General features: G+C 38.7%; 1 protein-coding gene and 1 non-coding gene across 36 annotated transcripts in view; one reads left to right on the forward strand and one right to left on the reverse strand.

Annotated features, from left to right (window-relative positions):
- The window catches only part of RABGAP1L (RAB GTPase activating protein 1 like), an 831,104-nt gene that overhangs the window by 780,255 nt on the left and 27,995 nt on the right, over positions 1-22,854 (reverse strand). For 6 of the 35 annotated variants that reach the window (XR_010157119.1, XM_054673499.2, XM_063811071.1 and 3 more), the window contains exon 2: positions 16,729-16,815. The exons of 18 other annotated variants lie outside the window; for them this stretch is intronic. Coding sequence is in view for 3 of the 17 variants with exons in the window: in XM_063811034.1 (XP_063667104.1) it covers positions 5,659-5,661 (3 nt within the window). In the remaining 14 variants the exon portion in view is untranslated. Of the gene's footprint in view, positions 1-5,462; positions 5,793-16,728; positions 16,816-19,249; positions 19,478-22,854 lie in introns of those variants that run through there. 11 more of the 35 variants (XM_054673511.2, XM_063811052.1, XM_063811020.1 and 8 more) reach the window with 10 other exon arrangements.
- LOC112207466 (small nucleolar RNA U13) lies at positions 10,271-10,372 on the forward strand. Its single transcript, XR_002941909.1, has one exon. It is a non-coding gene; the product is annotated as a small nucleolar RNA U13 (small nucleolar RNA).

A 22,854-nucleotide genomic window follows, 5' to 3' on the forward strand; every position in this document is an offset into this window, starting at 1 on the left:
CAAGTTCACAAATTCTTCCTTCGGCTTGATCAATTCTGCTATTAAAAGACTTCAATACATTCTTCAGTGTGTCAACAGCATTTTTCAATTCCAAAATTTCTGCTTGATTCTTTTTAATTATTTAAATCTGTGTTCAGTATATCTGATAGAATTCTGAATTCCTTCTCTGTGTTTTCTTGAATTTATTTGAACTGCCTCAAAACAGCTATTTTGAATTCTCTGTCTCGCTTTCTCCAGAATTGGTCCCTGGTGCCTTATTTAGTTCCTTTGGTAAGGTCATGTTTTCCTGAATGGTCGTGATGCTTGTCGATGTTCATCTGCGTCTGGGCATTGAAGAGTTAGGTATCTACTGTAGTCTTCTCAGTCTGGGCTTGTTTGTACCCATCCTTCTTGGGAAGGCTTTCCTAGCATTCAAAAGGACTTAGGTATTGTGATCTAAGCTGTATCTGCATTAGGGGCACTCCATCCAAACCCAGTAACACTGTGGATCTTGCAGACTCACAAAGGTATCGCCTTGATGGTCTTGCGTAAGAGATCTGGGAGAATTCTCTTGATTACCAGGCAGAGACTCTTATTCTCTTTACTTACTTTCTCTCAAACCAATGGAATCTCCCTCTCTGTTCTGTGCCACCTGGGGCTGAGGATAGAGTGACACAAGACTCCTAATTCACCACCACTGAAACTGCACTGAGTCAAACCTAAAGTCAGGACAGCACCGTGTCTCACCAAAGACCTGCTGTAAGCACTACCTGGCTACCGCCTATGGCAGCTCAAGGTCCTGATGCTGTATAATCAACAGGTAGCAAAGCCAGCCAGGTTTGTGTCCTTCCCCTCAGGGCAACAAGTTCCCCTGGGCCCCAGGTGGGTCAAGAAGTGTCATCTGGGAGCCAGGGACTGGAGTTTAAAAACCTAGAAGTCTACCTAATATTCTACTATGCTACAGATGAGCTGGCACTCAAACCACAAGACACAATTCTTCCACTCATCCCTGTCGTTTCCACAGGCAGAGGAGCCTTATCCTGTGGCCACCCACAACACAGGCCCATTTGGTATACTTCCAGGCTACTGCCGATGTTCCCTTAAGGCCCAAGGGCTCTTCAGTCAGTTTCTGGTGAATGCTGGCTGGCCTGGGACTCATTCCTCAGGGCAGAGGGCTCCCCTCTGGTCCAGGGCAGGTCCAGAAATACCATCTAAGAGCCAAGGCCTGGAAAAGGGGACCCAAAGACTCCACTTTGTGCTCTACCTCATCCCTAACCCCCAGGCCACAGACTGATACTGGTCCCAGGCCTGTTAGGAACCAGGCCACAGAGCAGGAGGTACGCAATGCATAAGCGAGTATTATTATTGCCTGAGCTCCACCTCACATCCAATCAGCAGTGGCATTAGATTCTCATAGGAGTGTGAACCCTACTGTGTACTGCACATGTGAGGGATCTAGATTGAGTGCTCCTTATAAGAATCTAACTAATGCCTGATAATTTGAGGTAGAACAGTTTCATCCAGCCCCCATTCCGTGGACAACAACCATCTTCCATGAAACTGGTCCCCTGTGCCAAAAAGGTTGGGGACTGCTGTTCTACCCCACTATGGCCAAGCTGATAAACTGAATAGCCCTATATTTTTAAAGGAAGCACCAAAGATGACTTCACTGGTAAACTCCACCAAACATTTAAAGAAGAAATAATATCAATTTTCCACAATATCTTCCAGAATATAGAAGCAGAGGTAATACTTTCTAACTCATTCTGTGAGATCAGCACTGCTCTAATACCAAAACCAGATAACAAGAAAAATGAAAAACTATACATCCATATCTATAATGACATTAATACAAAAATTCTTAACAAAATATTAGAAAACCATATCCAACAATGTATTAAAAGAATTATACACCAGGTACGAAAGACTGGCTCAACATTCAAAAACCAATCAATGTCATCCTACATATCAATAGGCTAAAGAAAAATCATAATCATGTAAATTGAAATGCATTTGACAAAATCCAACATCCACTCATAAAACAAAACAAAAAAAAAACTCTCAGTAAACTAGCAATTGAGGGGAATTTCCTCCAATAAATAAATTTACAAAACATCACACTTAATAATCACGAAGCAGACACTTTCCCCCTAAGATTGGAAGAAATATAACGTATACAGATTGGAAAGGAAGAAATCAAACTGTCTTTATTTACAGATTACATGATTGTCAATGTGGAAAACCTAAAGATTCAAAAAGAGAAAAAAAAAACCCTCAGAACTAATAAGCAAGTACAGTAAGGTTGGAGGATATAAGGTCAATATACAAAAGTCACTATCCTCCCTACATACAATGGACAATAGGAATTTGAAAGTTAGAAAAGCAGTATCATTTACAATAGCAAGGGAAAAATTGAAATACTTAGGTATAAATCTAACAAAATATGCATAGGGTCTGTAAGCAGAAATCTAAAAAACACTGAGGAAGGAAATTAAATCAGATCTAATTAATGTAGAGATATTCAATGTTCATGGATTAGAAAATTCAAAGTTGTTAAATTGTCAATTCTTCCCAACTTGAGTACTTGATTCAAAAAATAACTTGTTGAGACTGATTGAGCACTGAACACCCAACTACAAGTTAGACTCTTTATCCACAAATTCGGCCACTTAGATGAAGGAGACCAGTTCCTTAAAAGACACAAAGTACCAAAATTCACACCAGGAGACACAGATTACTTGAATACCCCTATATTTTTCAAGAAACTGAATCAACAATAATTAATAGCCTTCTAAAAAAGACCTATCTGCACATGGGCAGGGACCAAGTCTATTTTTATTTTAGCCAACACATCCCCAGGACAGTATCTACACACACTATGCCTCAATAAATACTTCCTTAATAACCAAATGAATTATTTGGGATAGCAAGATGGATTCCAGCATCAGGTAGGAAGTTGGACTGCATGAGTTCTAAAGTCGAGTACTGACTTGACTCAAGATTCTCATGCTATGTGATTTCCAGAAGAATCCAGTCAGCTCCTGACCTACATTCCAAAACGTCCTTTCAAAATATAATTTACTAAGTCTACTATTATGCAGCAGTGTGCTATAACAAAATGTTAACTTTGTCTTTATGTATGGCAATCTGCTATTATTTCAAATCAAAAGAAATAACAGCTGGAATATTCTCAGAGGTCTTTTAAATAATATGAAGCTCACTGTTCTAGTGAACTTCAGACTAATACATCCATTTCAACGCAGCATGTACTACAGAGCAGTGTACAAATGCAAAACTGCTTTAAAATGCACTTAGTTAAGACTGTTCTGTTGCAATCTAAAAATCAGAATATAAAATCTGAGAAAAGATTTTTATGTTTCTTCAGGTGCAAAAAATAATGGAAATATAGGCATAAATATTTTCATTTTCAGGGCATTTTAAAGATATACGGAAATAAGGAACAGAAGCTTATCAGCATTATTGAAAATCTGGTATGAATCAGTGTTTTGTTTCTTCTATCCATCCCCTTCTAAACTCAAAGGAGCTCAATAAATATTTAGATTAAATTAAATCACTTAAAGACACACTTCTCCCCCATACCTACAGCAATTCTACCAAGTGAAATAGCTTATAATTCTTACTTTAATGCCACATCATTTTTGCTAAATGAGCAATAATGATATCTAAATTAATACCTCACTTGGATGCCTAAAACTACAATTTTCACATATACAAGAAATAGTACAACAATATTCAGCAATGTCTAACTGAAAGCTATTTTCTTCCCAAAATAACGTAACATATTCGAAAGTGTGCAATCACAGTGCACGTGATCTAATTTCCTTCAGTGCCAAATGTGGTTAGCCTCCTTCTTGCTTTTAGATCACGTGTTTGTGCCTACTCATTTTCAAGTGGCTCCTGAGCTAAAATAGAAACCTAAAAATATAAGGGTGAGTCAAGATTGGATAGGCTGCAAAGACTATTAGGCATTAGAATTAGAATGACTGTAGGAGATCCATAACAGAAGTAGAAAGGGAACTACTCTTAACTTACACTAAGAAAATGGACAAATACTTTATAGAACAACATTTGCCAACCAAAATTCTTCTGTGCTTTGAAAAACTGAGCCAATCCAGGAAAAAATTACCATGACTTTTGTTTACTAAACAGTCTATCCACTACTCTAGTTCCCAAGCAAGAACCAAACCAATATGTATGCATGTACACAAGTATGTCTCTAGCTCTGAAAAGGGGACAAAAGAACTTTATTAATTCACATTACTTTAATGGATACCTATTTTTATCTGTCCAACAATAATTCTCAAACATCTTATTCTGCGAATAAGCCTTCTCTCTACTTAAACCACATAGCTTTTATAAAAATGTCAACCCCACAGCCAAATAGATGAATCTAAGCTAGATCAATTAATCCAATTTCTAAGATGTTTGGACTAGTGACCAGCCATGTTTTTCCTCAATGAAGAATGACAGTGTGCAGTGAGAGAGAAAAGTAAACCCTAGATGGAGACAAGAAAAAGGGTCTTAACCAAGTCATATCCCTGAGTCATTCCTGAGGCCTAGCTCCAATTGTCCCCATCCTCAGTCTTAATAAATCTTCCATTGTTTATTTCCCTAAAATATTCCTTTCAACAAATTATTTTTGCACAAATTAGTTTAAATTGGGTTTCTAGAATTAGAGAAGCAAGAACAAATCAACACCAAAGCTACCAGAAGAAAAGAAGTATTCAAAATCAGAGCTGAACTGAAGTAAATGGAGACAAGAAAAAACAATTAAAAGATCAATGAATCCAGGAGTTGGTTTTTTGAAAAACTTAGTAAGATACATAGGCCACTAGCTACAGTAATAAAGAAAAGAGAGAACACAATTAGAAATAACAAAGGAAATGTTACCACTGAACCCACAGAAATAAAAAATAACCATCAGAAACTACTACAGACACCTCTATGCACACAAACTAGAAAGCCTAAAAGAGACATAAATTCCTGGACACATATGTCCTCCCAAGACTGAACCAGGAAGAAACTGATTCCCCACAGAGACCAATAACAAGCTCCAAAATTGAATCAGTAATAAAACGTCTACCAACCAAAAAAATCCCAGGACCTGATGGATTTACAGCTGAATTCTACCAGATCTACAGAGAAGAGCTGGTACCATTCCTACAGAAACTATTCCAAAAAACTGAGGAGGAGGGACTCCTCCCCACCTCATTCTATGAGGCCAGCACCATCCTGATAAACACAACAATAAAAGAAAACTGCAGGCTAATATCCTTGATGAACATCAACGCAAAAATCCTCAACAAAATACTTGAAAACCGAATCCAGCAACACATCAAAAAGCTAATCCACCACAATCAAGCAGCCTTCATCTCCAGGATGTGAAGTTGGTTAAACATACACAAATCAATAAATGTGACTCATCACAAAAACAGAACTAAAGACAAAAACCACATGATTACCTCAAGAGAAGCAGAAAAGGCCTTTATTAGTCCATTCTCACATTGCTATAAAGAACTACCCATGACTGGGTAATTTATGAAGAAAGGAGATTTCACTGACTCACAGTTCCACAGGCTGTACAGAAAGCATGGCTGGGAGGCCTCAGAAAACTTAACAATCATGGCAGAAGGCGAAGGGCAAAGAAGCACATCTTACCATGGAGGAGCAGGAAAGAGAGAGAGAGTGAAGGGGGAAGTACTACACTCCACATCTCGTGAGAACAACCAGATCTTGCGAGAACTCACTCACTACCATGAGAACAGCAAGGGAGACATCCGCCCCCACGATCCAATCACCTCCCACCAGGTCCCTCCCCTAACACTGGGGATTACAATTCAATATGAGATGTGGATGGGGACACAGAGCTAAACCATATCAAGGCCTCTGGTAAAATTCAACACCCCTTCATGTTAAAAATTCTCAGTAAACTATGTACTGAAGGAATAAAATAATAAGCCATCTATGACAAACCCACAGCCAACATTATACTGAACGGTCAAAAGCTAGAAGCATTCCCTGTAAAAACCAGCACAACACAAGGATGCCCTCTCTCACCACTCCTATTAAAAATAGTATTGGAAGTCCTAGCCAGAGCAATTAGGCAAGAGAAAGAAAGAGCATTCAAACAGAAAGAGTAGAAGTCAAACTATCTCTGTTTACAGATAACATGACTCTATCTAGAAAGCCCCAGTCTCAGCCCAAAAGCTCCTTCAGCTGATAAACAACTTCAGCAAAGTTTCAGGATACAAAATCAATGTACAGGCCAGGCACAGTGGCTCACACGTATAATCCCAGCACTTTGGGAGGCTGAGGTGGGCAGATCACTTGAGGTCAGGAGTTTGAGACCAGCCTGGCCAACATGGTGAAATCCTGTCTCTACTAAAAATACAAAAATTAGTTGGGCATGGTGGCACATGCCTGAAATCCCAGCTATTCAGGAGGCTGACACACAAGAACACTTGAACCTGGGAAGTGGAGGTTGCAGTGAGCCGAGATTGTGCCACTGCACTCTAGTGCCACTGCACTCTGGGCAACAGAGAGATACACTATCTTTAAAAAAAAAAAATCAATGTACAAAAATCACTAGCATTCCTATACACCAACAACAGCTAAGCCAAGAGCCAAATCAGAAAGGCAATCCCATTCCAAATTGCCACAAAAAGAACAAAATACCTAGGAATACAGCCAACCACGAGGTAGAACATCTCTACACTGAGAATTATAAAACACTGCTCAAGGAAATCAGAAACAACACAAATAAATGAAAAAACATCCCATGCTCATGGATAGAATGTCATTGAAATGGCCAAACTGCCTAAAGCAATTTACAGATTCAATGCTATTCCTATCAAACAATATTCTTCACAGAACTAGGAAAAACTATTTTAAAATTCATATGGAACCAAAAAAAGAACCTGAACAGCCAGAGAAATCCTAAGCAAAAATAACAAAGCTGGAGGCACCATGTTACCCAACTTCAAACTATACTACAGGGCTACAGTAACCAAAACAGCATGGTACTGGTACAAAAACAGGCACATAGACCAATGGAACAAAATAGCCCAGAAATAAGGCCACACACCTACAACCATCTGATCTTTGACAAAGCTGACAAAAACAATGGGGGAAAGACTCCCTATTCAATAAATGGTGACGAGATAACTGGCTAGCCATACGCAGAACACTGAAGATGGACCATTTCCTTACATCATATACAAACGAGCAATGGGGAAAAGACTCCCTATTCAATAAATGGTGATGGGATAAACTGGCTAGCCACACAGAACACTGAAGGTGGACCATTTCCTTACATCATATACAAAAATTAACTCAAGATGGACTAAAGACTTAAGTGTAAAACCCAAAATTATAAAAATCCTGTAAGACAACCTAAAAAATACCACCCTGGACATAGGAACAGGCAAAGATTTCATGACAAAGACATCAAAGCAATCACAATAAAGGAAAAAAAGGACAAGTGGGATCTAATTAAATTCATGAGCTTCTGCACAGCAAAAGAAATAATACCACACATCTACAACCATCTGATCTTTGACAAACCTGACAAAAAGAAGCAATAGGGAAAGGATTCCCTATTTAATAAATGGTGCTGGGAAAACTGGCTAGCCATATGTAGAAAGCTGAAACTGGATCCCTTCCTTACACCTTATACAAAAATTAATTCAAGACGGATTAAAGACTTACATGTCAGACCTAAAACCATAAAAACCCTAGAAGAAAACCTAGGCAATACCATTCAGGACATAGGCATGGGCAAGGACTTCATGTCTAAAACACAAAAAGCAATGGCAACAAAAGCCAAAATTGACAAATGGGATCTAATTAAACTAAAGAGCTACTGCACAGCAAAAGAAACTACCATCAGAGTGAACAGGCAACCTACAGAATGGGAGAAAATTTTTGCAACCTACTCATCTGACAAAGGGCTAATATCCAGAATCTACAATGAACTCAAACAAATTTACAAGAAAAAAACAAACAACCCCATCAAAAAGTAGGCGAAGGATATGAACAGACATTTCTCAAAAGAAGGCATTTATGCAGCCAGAAACCACATGAAAAAATGCTCACCATCACTGGCCATCAGAGAAATGCAAATCAAAACCACAATGAGATACCATCTCACCCCAGTTAGAATGGCAATCATTAAAAAGTCAGGAAACAACAGGTGCTAGAGAGGATGTGGAGAAATAGGAACACTTTTACACTGTTGGTGGGACTGTAAACTAGTTCAACCATTGTGGAAGTCAGTGTAGCGATTCCTCAGGGATCTAGAACTAGAAATACCATTTGACCCAGCCATCCCATTACTGGGTATATACCCAAAGGATTATAAATCATGCTGCTATAAAGACACATGCACACATATGTTTATTGTGGCACTATTCACAATAGCAAAGACTTGGAACCAACCCAAATGTCCAACAATGATAGACTGGGTTAAGAAAATGTGGCACATATACACCATGGAATACTATGCAGCCATAAAAAATGATGAGTTCATGTCCTTTGTAGGGACATGGATGAAGCTGGAAACCATCATTCTCGGCAAACTGTCGCAAGGACAAAGAATCAAACACCGCATGTTCTCACTCATAGGTGGGAACTGAACAATGAGAACACATGGACACAGGAAGGGGAACATCACACACCGGGGACTGTTGTGGGGTGGGGGGGAGGGGGGAGGGATAGCATTAGGAGATATACCTAATGCTAAATGACGAGTTAATGGGTGCAGCACACCAACATGGCACATGTATACATATGTAACAAACCTGCATGTTGTGCACATGTACCCTAAAACTTAAAGTATAATTTAAAAAAAGAAAAAAAAAGCCAAGCAATAATAGCATGAGAAGTAGTTTAACAAAAAAAAGAAAAATACAAGCACACACTCCCTTTAGACTCTAGCACATTGTGTAGCATCTAAATAAAATAAATGATGATAGAATAAAGTACATATCACAGCTAAAGAATAGTTTCTAGGCCGGGTGCGGTGGCACCTGTAATCCCAGCCCCTTGGGAGGTCAAGGTGGGCGGATCACCTGAGCTCAGGAGTTCGAGACTAGACTAACCAACATGGTGAAACTCCATCTCTACTAAAACAAATAAAAATTAGCCGGGTGTGGTGGTGGGTGCCTGTAATCCCAGCTACTCGGGAGGCTGAGGCAGGAGAATCACTTGAGTAAGACTCCATCTCAAAAAAAAAAAAAAAAATTTCTACACTGGGTGTGGTGGCTCACACCTGTAATTTCAACACTTTGGGAGCCTGCGGCAGATTACTGCTTGAGGCCAAGAGTTCAAGACCAGCCTGAGCAACAGAGGGAGACTCTTGTCTCTGCAAAAAAAGAAAAATTAAAACTAAAATTAAAAAATAGTTTCTATAAACTACCATAATGATAGGAGCAGACTAAAACAAAAATTAACAACCAAAGTGAGCATCTCTTTCTGAATGAAAGAAAAGTGACATGTAAAACGACGGCCCTGGTGGTTGCTACTGAAGGGACAAGAAAAGAAATTTGTTTAAACAGGCAAAGCCACAGTGACTTCAGATGTGGATAACTGAAACCAAACGGGGACACATTGAAAAAGTTTTTCATCTTTTTTCAAGACAAAAGACACTGTACTTTATCCTATAAAGGTTATTTATATAAATGCAAAATACCAGTAGGGACAAGAGAACATAGCTAAAATTGTATGTATCAAATAATATTGCAGCATAATTATTAGAAAAACAAGGTTCAACGTGACTAGAAAACAAATATAGCAGGAAACAAACATGATCTCAATCCCAGAAATGTCAAGTAAACAAAAAAGCACAGAAAATTTAAACCTTAGAAGTATCAAAGTGGCATAAACTAAATATAACACAATTTGTAACCTTCAAAATATAACTTGTGCCACCTCTGGAAGCAGTTTCAACAGTCTCCCCAACTGATTAAATCTGCTCTAGTAAAATATGATTATTCTATAGGTTTATGGCAAAAACATCTGTATATACATGTTTTCTAGGAGCCATCCCTCTACCTCATATACAGATTTCTTTTTAATTTTTACTCATATTCAGGTAACTGTAGATAATAACCTAATGGACTAATCAAGTACAAAAAGGTATAGAATTTTCCTGTCAAGAATAGAAGCTGTTATGCCAGCTTACTTTGCTAATTTGCCAAAGAGTAAGATATATGTGTTTCACATTTTAGGAACACCAGATTGTTAGCTAACACCTACACAAGAACTTATATAGATCCTTTTGTAGTTCATAAGCATGATAACTGGGTTTTCACACACATATGAGATGTGCCTCCCTCAAACCTTGCTACAGCATTGGTACATTATCTGTCTAACATGGAAGAAAAAGACATCTCAGGTACCTATTTTAGCTTATTTGATTTTTACTTCCCTTTTACTCTAACTTGTTACGAAAATCTCAAATCTTAATGAAAACAATGAATATGACTTCTTTAACATTTATTTTCTCTTTAAAGAAATACCTGGATTTAAATCTATAAACCTCATATTTGTTTCCTATGAGTAATCATGACTAGAGAGAACCTAAGAAAGTATTTTTTAGAGCCAATAATTCTAAGAATAGCTATTACTTCCTTCATGGATTTTTCAGTTTTCCCTCAATCACCCTCACTGTTATTTCCCTGAAGCATTTTGCCAAACCACATTATGAGGGAGGGGAGACAAGAACCATCAACACTGATTTTTGAGTCATGGAAACCCAGAATAAAATTTGCCCTATTTAAGATTTTCAAAAGACCGTTAGAGATATTGAATTGGCTCTCACAATCATGAAGGAATACACTATTAAGGAAATAATGAACAAAACAACTGATCTTTTAAAACAGAATGTTTTAGAATTGAAAAACAATGTATGGGCCGGGCATGGTGGCTCACATCTGTAATCCCAGCACTTTGGGAAGCCAAAGTGGGCGGATCACTTGCGGTCAGGAGTTCGAGACCAGCCTGGTCAAAATAGTGAAACCCCGTCTCTACTAAAAATACAGAAATTGGCTGAGTGTGGTAGTATACGCCTGTAATCCTAGCTGCTCAGGAGGCTCAGGCAGGAGAATTGCTTGAATCCGGCAGGCAGAGGTTGCAGTGAGCCAAGACCACACCACTGCACTTCAGCCTGGGCAACAGAGCGAGACCCTGTCTTAAAAAACAAAAAAAAACAATACATGAATAAAATTGCCTCCACTAAAATATGACTCAAGATCTTACTGGTCAAGTGAGTAAAATAACATAAAATTCAGGTCTGATATGTCCATAATTTTCATATCCCATAACTTTAAGTGTTTATATTGAAGGCACTGAATTTTTTAATTTTCCTCAGTAATAAGAACTTTTTCTTTTGTCGAGATGGAGTTTTGCTCTTGTTGCCCAGGCTGGAGTGCAATGGCGCAATCTTGGCTCACTGCAACCTCCGCCTCCCAGGTTCAAGCGACTCTCCTGCCTCAGCCTCCTGACTAGCTGGGATTACAGGCATGCGCCACCACGCCCGGCTAATTTTGTATTTTTAGTACAGATGGGGTTTCTCCATGTTGGTGAGGCTGGTCTCGAACTCCCAACCTCAGGTGATCCACCTGCCTCAGCCTCCCAAAGTACTGGGATTATAGGCGTGAGCCACCATGCCCGGCCCTGGCCCTCATCTCTTTTCCCATTAATGCTGGAGGGGGCGCCTCACAAGCCAAGACACCTGCTAGTTGTTGGACTCACTCACTCTTGATGACCAAGGTGCCCAGCCAATAATATGAACTTATAAATATTACTTTACCTCAATTCCCCAATACAGTGCAATGCATGCTGCTGCTGATCAGAAAATCTCATTTCCAATGCACCCTGTTGCTATCAGAAAATCCTCATTTGATTACTAAAAAGATTTTCATTTTGGAAAGACTTATTTTCATGTAACTTCAACTATCATCTTAAATCAAATAAATCTAAATACTAACCCAGAATCCAAAGAGCTTAAAAATTCAACTATTCTCAATTTACTCTCATTAAGTCAATTCCCTGAACTTAGGGATTATTTACTGTGTGTCCTTCTCTCTCTAAAAGCCAAGAGTAATATCACAAATCTGCAAAGTCATTGTGAGGCTGGTTTAGTACAGTAAATAACTCCAAAATGAACTCAACAATAATGCATTTATTACTTCAAGAAACTCCTGATGGCCTTTCTCTGTATATTATAAACAAGATCTAAACCATATACACTATGGATTTGGACATTTTTATCATTACAGCATGAATATTTAAAAATCAAGAAAAGTAACAATTATTTACCAAGAACTATTCAATCACTTTTATAGTCTCTAAATATAATCAAATTAGAACAGTGTTTCTAAGTCATAATAAGCATCTGTATTTCAAAAAAGGTTTCCAGCTGATCATGATACATATACCCAACTACTTTAAATATGCGCATTTTAGAGGAGTATGCTATGTAATCTCCTTATCTAATTTAATTCATACAACATTCACACAACCAATAATTATTGGGTCCATCTTCTGTAACAGGAACTATGGCTGATTCTGAAAACACATTCATATAAAATGGGTTTTTCTGCACTTCATGAAAAGGTGTCAGCTACATGCCCAGAACCCTAAGAATATCTACATAACACACACCATAACAGATTTTTTTTTTTTTTAGACGGAGTTTCGCTCTCGTTACCCAGGCTGGAGTGCAATGGCGCAATCTCAGCTCCCTGCAACCTCCGCCTCTTGAGTTCAAGTGATTCTCCTGCCTCAGCCACCCGAGTGGCTGAGATTACATGCGCCCGCAACCAATGCCCGGCTAATTTTTGTATTTTTAGTACAGACAGGGTTTCACCATGTTGTCCAGGCATAACAGATATTTTAAAAACAAGAGATCAGACGTATTGTGCTACGCTTAAGAAACAGAGAATCAAGCAGTGTGACAGAGGGGTTGTGAATGAGCAAAATTAAGGAAACAAATTCTATGGTTTTCCAAGTGTATTACGTGGAAACTCAGGGGCTCCTTTCACCAAGAGGGATCTAAACACATCTTCTACTGACCATCATGATTAAGATCGGGCAGTGTATCAGTTTGGAACTAAACCTACTTATAAGAGTTCAAGCCCTTTGGGATATTGACAAGAGGCCATTAAAACCTAACTATTTGACACTCAACTGCTGGAGTCAAACACTTGGGTTTAATCCTGGCTCTACTATTTATGAGCCTTATGACCTTAGGTGAGTAAATCTCTAAACTTCAACTTCATTAAGTTTACAGGAAAAATAGTATCTACCATAAAGTTGCTGAGAAAGAGAAAAGGATATAATTCATATGTAAAGCACTGGGCACAGTGCCTGGCACATTTTAAAAAGCTAAATAAATATTAATGTTTATCACTTATTGTTCTCTTTTATGATAATATGAATCCCAGATCAGTCATTCCTGGGGCTTCAAGAAATATTGCCACCTTTCATTTTTCTTAAATCAAAAATTTAATATGATCTATATCTACCTTTGTTATAAAACATCTCAAATTCCACCTTATGCTAAGACTAATACTAAGCTGGCAGAGACCTCCCACTTATAAAAATGAGCAGAAGACAAAGTTGATGTTCAAAAAAATACCATAATTCAAATTATGGATACTAGCCTAAACAATGAATGCACAATTTCTTCAGAAACAGATTTACTATAAGATACAGGAAAACATGTTTATAAAATTTCTAATTGACATTCTCAGGACAATCCAAGAGAAGATTACAAACAAGAAACTAGAGCAGGAAGTTATGATGAGGAAACAATCTAAGATTTGGAGAAATTGCAGAGAAAAAATAATATGAAAACAACAGCAGAACTGGCCAGATTAGAAACTTCAGTAAAGAGAAAAAAAAAAAAGAAAAAAGATTAAAAACTTAAAAAATTTTCCCAGAAAGAATAAAAGGATTAAGAAATATAAATGCTGCTCACGCCTGTAATCCCAGCACTTCAGGAGGCCGAGGCGGGTGGATCACAAGGTCAGGAGATCGAGACTATCCTGGCTAACACAGCGAAACCCCATCTCTACCAAAAAATACAAAAAATTAGCCGGGCGTGGTGGCGGGCACCTGTAGTCCCAGCTGCTCGGGAGGCTGAGGCAGGAGAACGGCATGAACCCAGGAGGCGGAGCTTGCAGTGAGCCAAGATCGTGCCACTGCACTCCAGCCTGGGCGACAGAGCAAGACTCCATCTCAAAAAAAAAAAAAAAAGAAAGAAAGAAAGAAAGAAAGAAATACAAATGCTGAGGAAAGAAAAATATGGAGATCATATCCAAAAGAGGCAATCTAAATAAAATAATTCCACAAGAAGAAAATAAAAAGAACTACAGCCCAGGCGTGGTGGCTCACGCTGGGAGGCCAAGGTGGGCGGATCACGAGGTCAGGAGATCCAGACCATCCTGGCTAAAACGGTGAAACCCTGTCTCTGCTAAAAATACAAAAAATTAGCCAGGCATGGTGGTGCATGCCTGTAATCCCAGCTACTCAGGAGGCTGAGGCAGGAGAATCACTTGAACCCAGGAGGTGGAAGTTGCAGTGAGCTGAGATCACGCCACTGCACTCCAGCCTGGACGATAGAGCAAGACTCTGTCTCAAAAAAAAAAAAAAAGAAGAAGGATAGAAAGAAAGAAGGATACAAAGAAAGAAAGAAAGAAAAGAAAAGAAAGAAAGGAAAGAAAGAGAGAAAGAAAGAAAGAAAGAAAGAAAGAAAGAAAGAAAGAAAGAAAGAAAGAAAGAAAGAAAGGGAAAGGAAAGGAAAGGAAAGGAAAGGAAAGGAAGGAAGAAAGAGAAAGATTGATTAAGAACCCTACCCAAAGTTACTAGTATCATAACAGGAATTGGAAACCAAACAATCTGGCTCCTCAGTCTGTGGTCTTAAACATATTACACTCTCAAAAAAATACGAGAAGGAAATTTTTCTAAACTGAAGAAAAATCTGAATTGGAACATGTACAGATTTTGAGTATATAGGGAAAAATTAATTAAAACATGCCAATATCTAAATACAGCCTAATAAAAACATTTTTCAATCCTACAGAAAAACAAGAAATCAAAAAAGATTATCTACAAAGAGGAAAAAAGGAGAAATGGATATTCGGAAGGGCCAAGAGGAATCAAGTTAATCTCAGACTTAGCCCTTTCCTCTGGAAAACTAAAAGCCAGATTATAATGGATCAACCCTTAAACTTTCCCAGGGAGAAACATAAAGATCAAAATCTGAGAATCCCATATCTGCACATGTACATAATCAAGTCCTTCTCAACTGAACAAGAACTCAGAAAAGAGATCACTCATATAATATACTCTTCCTGAAAATAATTATCCAAATATATATATTCCAGGTTATCAAGAAAGAGCCAAAATTTTAAAACACTCAAGGAGGGGGAAATTAGTTTATAAAGAACTAAGAGTGAACAATAAAATCAATTCACACCATATTAGGGTGAAATCACTTGTGATTCAATGTAAAGACCTCCTGAAAAACCTGATTTTATAAACTGGAAAATAATAATTTGTGTCAATCTAATTTCAAAGCAAACCCTGTGCCCACCAGCAGTCACTACCCATTCTCTCCTTCCCCCACTCCTGGCAACCACCCATCTGTTGTCTGTCTCTTCCTGTTGCTTTTTCTTCTTATAACTTTTTAGATATTCCTGACTATTCAAGAGACTGTGGCTAAGGCGTGCGTGCCGGCCCACCAGATGTCAGGTAACTGATAACAATCTTAGCACTTTTCCTGGGGGCAATGCAGAGCCAACAGGTCACTTTCTCAGAACTGGTCTCTAAGATTTAAAATCCTACTGACAGTCCCAGGCTTTAGAATTAACTGAAGCCGGCCGGGCACGGTGGCTCATGCCTGTAATCCCAGCACTTTGGGAGGCTGAGGTGAGCAGATCACGAGGTCAAGAGTTTGAGACCAGGATGGCCAACATGGTGAAACCCCATCTCTACTAAAGATACAAAAAATTAGCTGGGCGTGGTGGTGCACACCTGTAATCCCAGCTACTTAGGAGGCTGGGGCAGGAGAATCGCTTGAACCCAGGAGGCAGAGGTTTCAGTGACCTGAGATCATGCCATTGCCCTCCAGCCTGGGCGACAGGGCAAGACTCCGTCTCCAAAAAAAAAAAAAAAAAAGAATTAACTGAAGCCTAATCCCGTAGATTCTCCACCACCACCACCATTAATTACCACAAGGGAGAAGAGAATGCTTACGACTGACTGAGTGCTTAGTACGAATGCAATTAAAGAGGTACCAAAGCCAACCAGGTCAGTGTTGACCCCATGCTGGGCACTAAGAATGCCTGGTTTTGAATCATGGCTTCTACATGGGTCAGTTTAATGACCCTGAACACGTAACTTGGTCTCTCCATGCCTTAATTTTTTTCAGATGGAGGATAAATATTCCCATCTCACAGGATTGTTGTTAACATAAAATGAGTTACCATAAGTGCTTAGAACAGCACACATAAAATTATTGCTCCTATTACTGTAGTAATCATTTAACTATGTATATGTATATCAAAATATCATGTTTTACACCTTAAATATATACTATTTTAAAAGCTCCTATTTCAAATGACAGGTATTCACTAATGTACAGTTGACCCCTATTAATGCTCCCTTCCCCAAAACACATGAAGAATATTTCTGACATTTTGACAAGAAAATCAAAACCTCTACCTGGCATTCTGTTTAATGTTCCTATATATGGTCAAGTCTTCAATATAAGGGCATATCAGCATAAAGGCAATTGTAGTCTTTTGTTTCCTGAAATGAGTAGGTCAGAGAAACAATATTAGTTTAAGGAGACAGGTTTTCTATTTTGGAGATTTTTTCTGAGAGTCTTGCTCTGTCACCCAGGCTGGAGTACAGTGGCAAGATCTCGACTCACTGCAACCTCCACCTCCCGGATTCAAGCGATTCTCATGCCTCAGCCTCCCGAGTAGCTGGGATTACAGGCATGCACCACCACGCCCAGCTAATTTTTGTATTTTTAGTAGAGACAGGGTTTTGTCATGTTGGCAAGGGTGGTCTTGAACTCCTGACCTCAGATGATCTGCCCGCCTGGGCATTCCAAAGTGCTGGGATTACAGGCGTGAGCCACCGCGCCCAGCCAAGTTTTCTACTTTTAACAGCACAATTTAAGAATGTAACAAATGTGGCAGTTAAAATTTTTAAAGATGTAAACATTCGAGGTTTGACTTATTAAGAATAACTGTTAAGGATAACAGTTATCCTTTTATTACTACTATTTGCTAAACCAGAAACTTCTACTATAAACCAGAAAGTTCTGGGCATTTTAGTCATGTTTATGTTCGCAGTCATCACTCAACTGTATTCCCACCTTACAAATGAAGGAATACGTTCAAAAGAGTTAATTTGTTTTATTTAATATAGCTAATTAAAATACATAATTCAGTCCAGATCTGAAGCAACCAAATCAATCTCACTTTGTGGTGGTCTGTCTCCTACAGTAACGACAGCATTGTCAGGTGCCCATCTGAAGCCCAATGGTGACATGCCTGCCTAGTTTCCTGCCCAAAGTGTTTATCTGAAGGGACTCTGGCAAAAAACCTATTCCTTTGTTCTCCTATTTTCGTGTGGGGGCTTTCACTTTTTGCTAGGAGTGCAATACTGTAATATTCACCACATTTTCTAACTCAACCAGTAATGAAGCTCAATACTTTATTTTGATCCATGTTTGGCTTATTGTTTCTCTTCTCTGTTAAGAAATCAGAGGCTGGGTGCAGTGGCTCACGTGTGTAATCCCAGCACTTTGGGAGGCCGAGACAGGTGGATCACCTGAGGTTGGAAGTTCGAGACCAGTCTGGCAACATGGTAAAACCCTGTCTCTAATAAAAATACAAAATTTAGCTGGGCATGGTGGCATGTGCCTATAATCCCAGCTACTTGGGAAGCTGAGGCACAAGAATCACTTGAACCTGGTAGGTGAAGGTGCAGTGAGCCAAGATCATGCCACTGCACTCCAGGCTGGGCAACAGAGTGACAGACTCCATCTCCAAAAAAAAAAAAAAAACCTCAAAGAGGTGGATAAGTGACTTAATTAGACTCTCTTGAACCTCCAACTGCCATGTGTTACGCAGTTAGAGAAATAATCAAGGTTTGAGATCAAGCAGATATAGTTAATGAAACACACTGACAACATAAAGAGAATTACAGGAATGAGTATTATCATTTACAGAATAAAACCACTAACATAAATGTTCTAAGTTCAATTATAACATTTCAGAGAAAGTATATTTTTGAACATACCTTTACTTCCATCTATGATATTTTTAGACCATTCAGTCTAATACTCTAACCACTTTGAAAAAAACTAAGTCAATATCACCTGCTTTTACTGCTGCACAGAAAGCAGACTCTAAGTATAAATGCATTCAGTCCTACATTCTAATTCCAATTTTTAGTCTGGCCCATCTTTCCACTGATTAATGTAGATGTATTTCTAGACCTTTGCTTACTCTGATAAGCTAAATCCAAACATTTCCCTGTGCACTGACTGTTCCTGAGTCAGTGTGTCTCTATTATTCCAGGAATGTCTCAGCTTATGCCCCAAGCATCTTCTAGCATTATTCTCTATGCACTGGCTAATAAAAACCATCAGGGCAGTAAGCAAGCTGATTAAAGCATACCAAGCAGTTATAAGACCTGGGTTAAAGCCAAGAAGAAAGCAACAGGAATGTGGCAGGAAAAGGAGGAAGCAGCTAATAAATGTTTAATTAGCAGCTACTATATGATCCCCTCCCAAAAAAAGTATGGGTACACATTATTGGCCCAATTTATGAGGGTAGCAGACTCAAATTAAGTAATTTTCCCCAAGGCTATACACATAAGAGGGAGAAAAGTAATGCAATGTTTCATTATCTGACTGGCCAATCTTTTTTTCTCAAACTGGTGACGTACATCTTCAGGCATAAACTGAAACATACCAGGGATACACTAAGAAAAAGAAAGTAAGTGCTAAACCGGGTATGTAGTGTCAGCTCTCTTCATTTACCCCAGTTTTCAAAAATCAACAGACAAACAGGAAATGATTTTTGTTTTTCCTTTTTCTGGCAGTAATTCAAATATTTCTATATTTTTATTAACAGTATGCAATGAAATGCAAAATTCACACACATTCCTGAGATAAAACACAGAATTTAAGAAATTTTCAAGCTATTATAAGGTACAGGCATACCTCATTTTATTGTGCTTCACTTTATTGTGCTTTTTCATTATTATTCTATCTGTTCTGGTGATCTGTGATCAGCGATCTTTGGTATTACTATTGCAATAGTTTACAGGCGCCACAAACCGCACCTATCTAAGACAGCGAACTTCAGAGTTTAAAGTCTGTGTGTGTTCTGCCTGCTCCACCAACTAGCCGTTCTTCCATCTCTTTCCCTCTCCTTGGGCCTCCCTATTCCTGAAACACAACAATATTGAAAATAGGCCAATTAATAATGCTACAATGGCTTCTAAGTGTTCAAATGAAAGGAAAAGTTGCAAGTCTCTCACTTTAAAGCAAAAGCTAGAAATGATTAAGCTTACTGAGGAAGGCAACATGTTGAATGCGGAGACAGGCCAAAAGCTGGGCCTCTTGTACTGGTCAGTGAAGTCTGAATGCAAAGATAAAGTTCTTTTAAAAAATTTAAAGTGTCAGTCCACTGAACACACAAATGGTAAGAAAGTGAAACAGTCTTTTGCTGCTGAGTAGAAAGTTTTAGTGCTTTGGATAGAACATCAAACCAACCAACCATTGTCTTAAGCCAAATCCCAATCCAGAGCTAGGCTCTAACTCTTCAATTCTAAGCAAGGATGAAAAGGGTAAGGAAGCCGCAGAAGAAAAGTATGAAACTAGCAGATGCTGATTCATGTCATTTATCTTAGTCTGCTTTCTATTGCTTATTAAAAAATACCTGAAACTTGGTAATTTATAAAGAAAATGATTTCTTACAGTTATGGATGCTGAGAAGCCCAAGGTAAATGGGCAGCATCTGGTGAGGGCCTTCTTTCTTTCTTTCTTTTTTTTTTTTTTTTTTTGCAACAGAGTCTCACTCTGTCACCAGGGTGGAGTGCAGTGGTGTGATCTTGGCTCACTGCAACCTCTGCCTCCCACGTTCAAGTGATTCTCCTGGCTCAGTCTCCCAAGTAGCTGGGACTACAGGTGCATGCCACCACGCCCAGCTAATTTTTGTATTTTTAGTAGAGACGGGGTTTCACCATGTTGGCCAGGATGGTCTTGATCCCCTGACCTCATGATCCACCCGCCTCGGCCTCCCAAAGTGCTGGGATTACAGGCGTTAGCCACTGCGCCCAGCCAAGGGCCTTCTTTCAGGTGGGGACTCTCTGCAGAGTACTGAGCTGAACGGCAGAACAGGGAATCACATGGCAAAGAGGCTGAATATGCTAGCTCAGGTCTCTCTTCCTTTTTTCTTTTTGTTTGGAGACAGAGTCTCATTCTGTCACCCAGCCTGGGACTACAGGTGGCACTACAGGCACACACAACCACATTCAGCTAGTTATTTTTTTAGTTTTTGTAGAGACAGAGTCTCACTATGTTGCCCAGACTGGTCTCAAACTCCTGGGATCAAGCAATCCTCCTGCCTTGGCCTCCCAAAGTACAGGGATTACAGGCATGAGCTACTGCATCCAGCCCCTTTCTCTTCTTAAAAAGCAATGAGTCAGTCTCACTCCCATGATAATCCACTAACACATTAATCCATGAATGAATTCATGAGGGCAGAGCCCTCATGACCCAATCACCTCTGAAAAACCACACTTCTCAATATTGCCACAATGGAAATTAAGTATCAACAGAAGTTTTGGAGGGGACAAATATTCAAACGATTAAGCAAGGTTTAAAGAAAAGCCATCTCCATGACATGTAAGTATAAAGTGAAGCAGTAAGTACTAATACAGTAACAGAAGCTGCAGTAAGTTATCCAGAAGATCTGGCTAAGATAATTGATAAATGTGGCTTCATTAAACCACAGATTTTCAATGTAAACAAACAATCTTCTACTGAAAGAAATGCTATCTGCCGGGCGTGGTGGCTCACGCCTGTAATCCTAGTGCTTTGGGAGGCAGAGGTGGGCGGATCACAAAGTCAGGAGATTGAGACCATCCTGGCTAACACAGTGAAACCCCGTCTCTACCAAAAATACAAAAAATTAGCCAGGTGTGGTGGCAGGCGCCTGTAGTCCCAGCTACTCGGGAGGCTGAGGCAGGAGAATGGCGTGAACCCGGGAGGCGGAGCTTGCAGTGACCCAAGATCACGCCACTGCACTCCAGCCTGGGCAACAGAGCAAGACTCCATCATAAACAAACAAACAAACAAACAAATAAATAAATGCTATCTAAGACTTTCATAGCTAGAGAGAAGTCAATGACTGGCTTCAAAGCTTCAAAGGACATGCTGACTCTCGTTAGAGGCTAACATAACTGGTGACTTTAAGTTGTAGCCAATGTTCATATCCCATTCCAAAAATCATACGGCCCTTAAAAATTATGCAAAATCTACTCTGCCTGTGCTGTATAAATGGAACAACAAAGCCTAAATGACAGCACATCTGCTTAGGGCAGTTTACTGAGTATTTTAAAACCATTGTTGAGACCCACTGCTCAGGAAAAAAGATTTCTTTCAAAATATTATTGCTCATTTACAATGCACCTGGTCACTCAAGAGTTCTAATGGCAAAGTACAAAGCTAAACAGGAAAAAGAGAAGACACAAAAGTGTTAAAAACCCTAATAATTAGATATGTCTGAATTAACAAATCTGTAAAACTTTCTCCAACTCTCCCAAAGAATCAATTACTCCCTCTACAGTGCTTATACAACACTTTACATAATTTATATTCCTACTCTAGCATTTATCGTATCACATTATTTATATGTATCTCATCAATTACAATTATTTCCTCTAAGACAACCACCATGCTTTATTCATTTTTGTATTCCCAGAAAAGTATAAGAAACATACCAGCTGATAATACTTATTTTATGAACAGGTTAAATTTACACACTTCAAAGACCAAAATAATTTCTGTTAGAGAAATTTTGATCATTTCAGCACGAGAATTTTAAAAGATTTGAATTAAATTAGCCAACCAATACAAATACCAAATCCAAATCCACTTTACAGCTAATGGAATTTGAAAGGCTAATTTCCTCACCCATAATCAAGAAACCACACTCTATAGACCTAATATAAAGACAAACACTAAACACTTACTGCCCATAGTCTTTATATAAAGTATACCCTGCTATATCAGAGAATTTCTGGTCATGCAAAAACAAAAGTGGGATTAAAGAAGAAAACCTTTACAAATGATGCCTTCCTTTTTGTTTATCCCAGCACACCTTATTAAGGCCAACAAATCTTAAGACATAACAATCAGAATTATAGTATATTAGTTTAGTTTTAATTACCTATATTTCAGTTCTGTTTCTATACTTCAGGCCCATTTGGCTCTCCAGAGAGCAAATATCATTACGTTATGTAGGGTCACAAAGAAAACTCTAATTTAGAGGAAAACAATTCTATAATTATTAATAATAGTGCCTATGACCTTCCTAGTGTTTCTAAGTTTCCTACAAGATGATCAGAATTCTTAAGATAGTGAACGAAAAATAAATGACTATTTTTAAAAAGATAAGCAACATTGCCCCCATGTTTTAAAAAGGGTCCTAATTATTTTAGTAAATTTGCATTATTCTCTCCAGTATTAGCATCTGAAAACTTTTTTAAATGTCCCATATTTCATTAAATGCATACTTGGATGTACACACTTCCATTTTA

The sequence above is a fragment of the Pan troglodytes genome, chromosome 1 (assembly GCF_028858775.2).
Source record: "Pan troglodytes isolate AG18354 chromosome 1, NHGRI_mPanTro3-v2.0_pri, whole genome shotgun sequence".
Taxonomy (NCBI): domain Eukaryota; kingdom Metazoa; phylum Chordata; class Mammalia; order Primates; family Hominidae; genus Pan; species Pan troglodytes.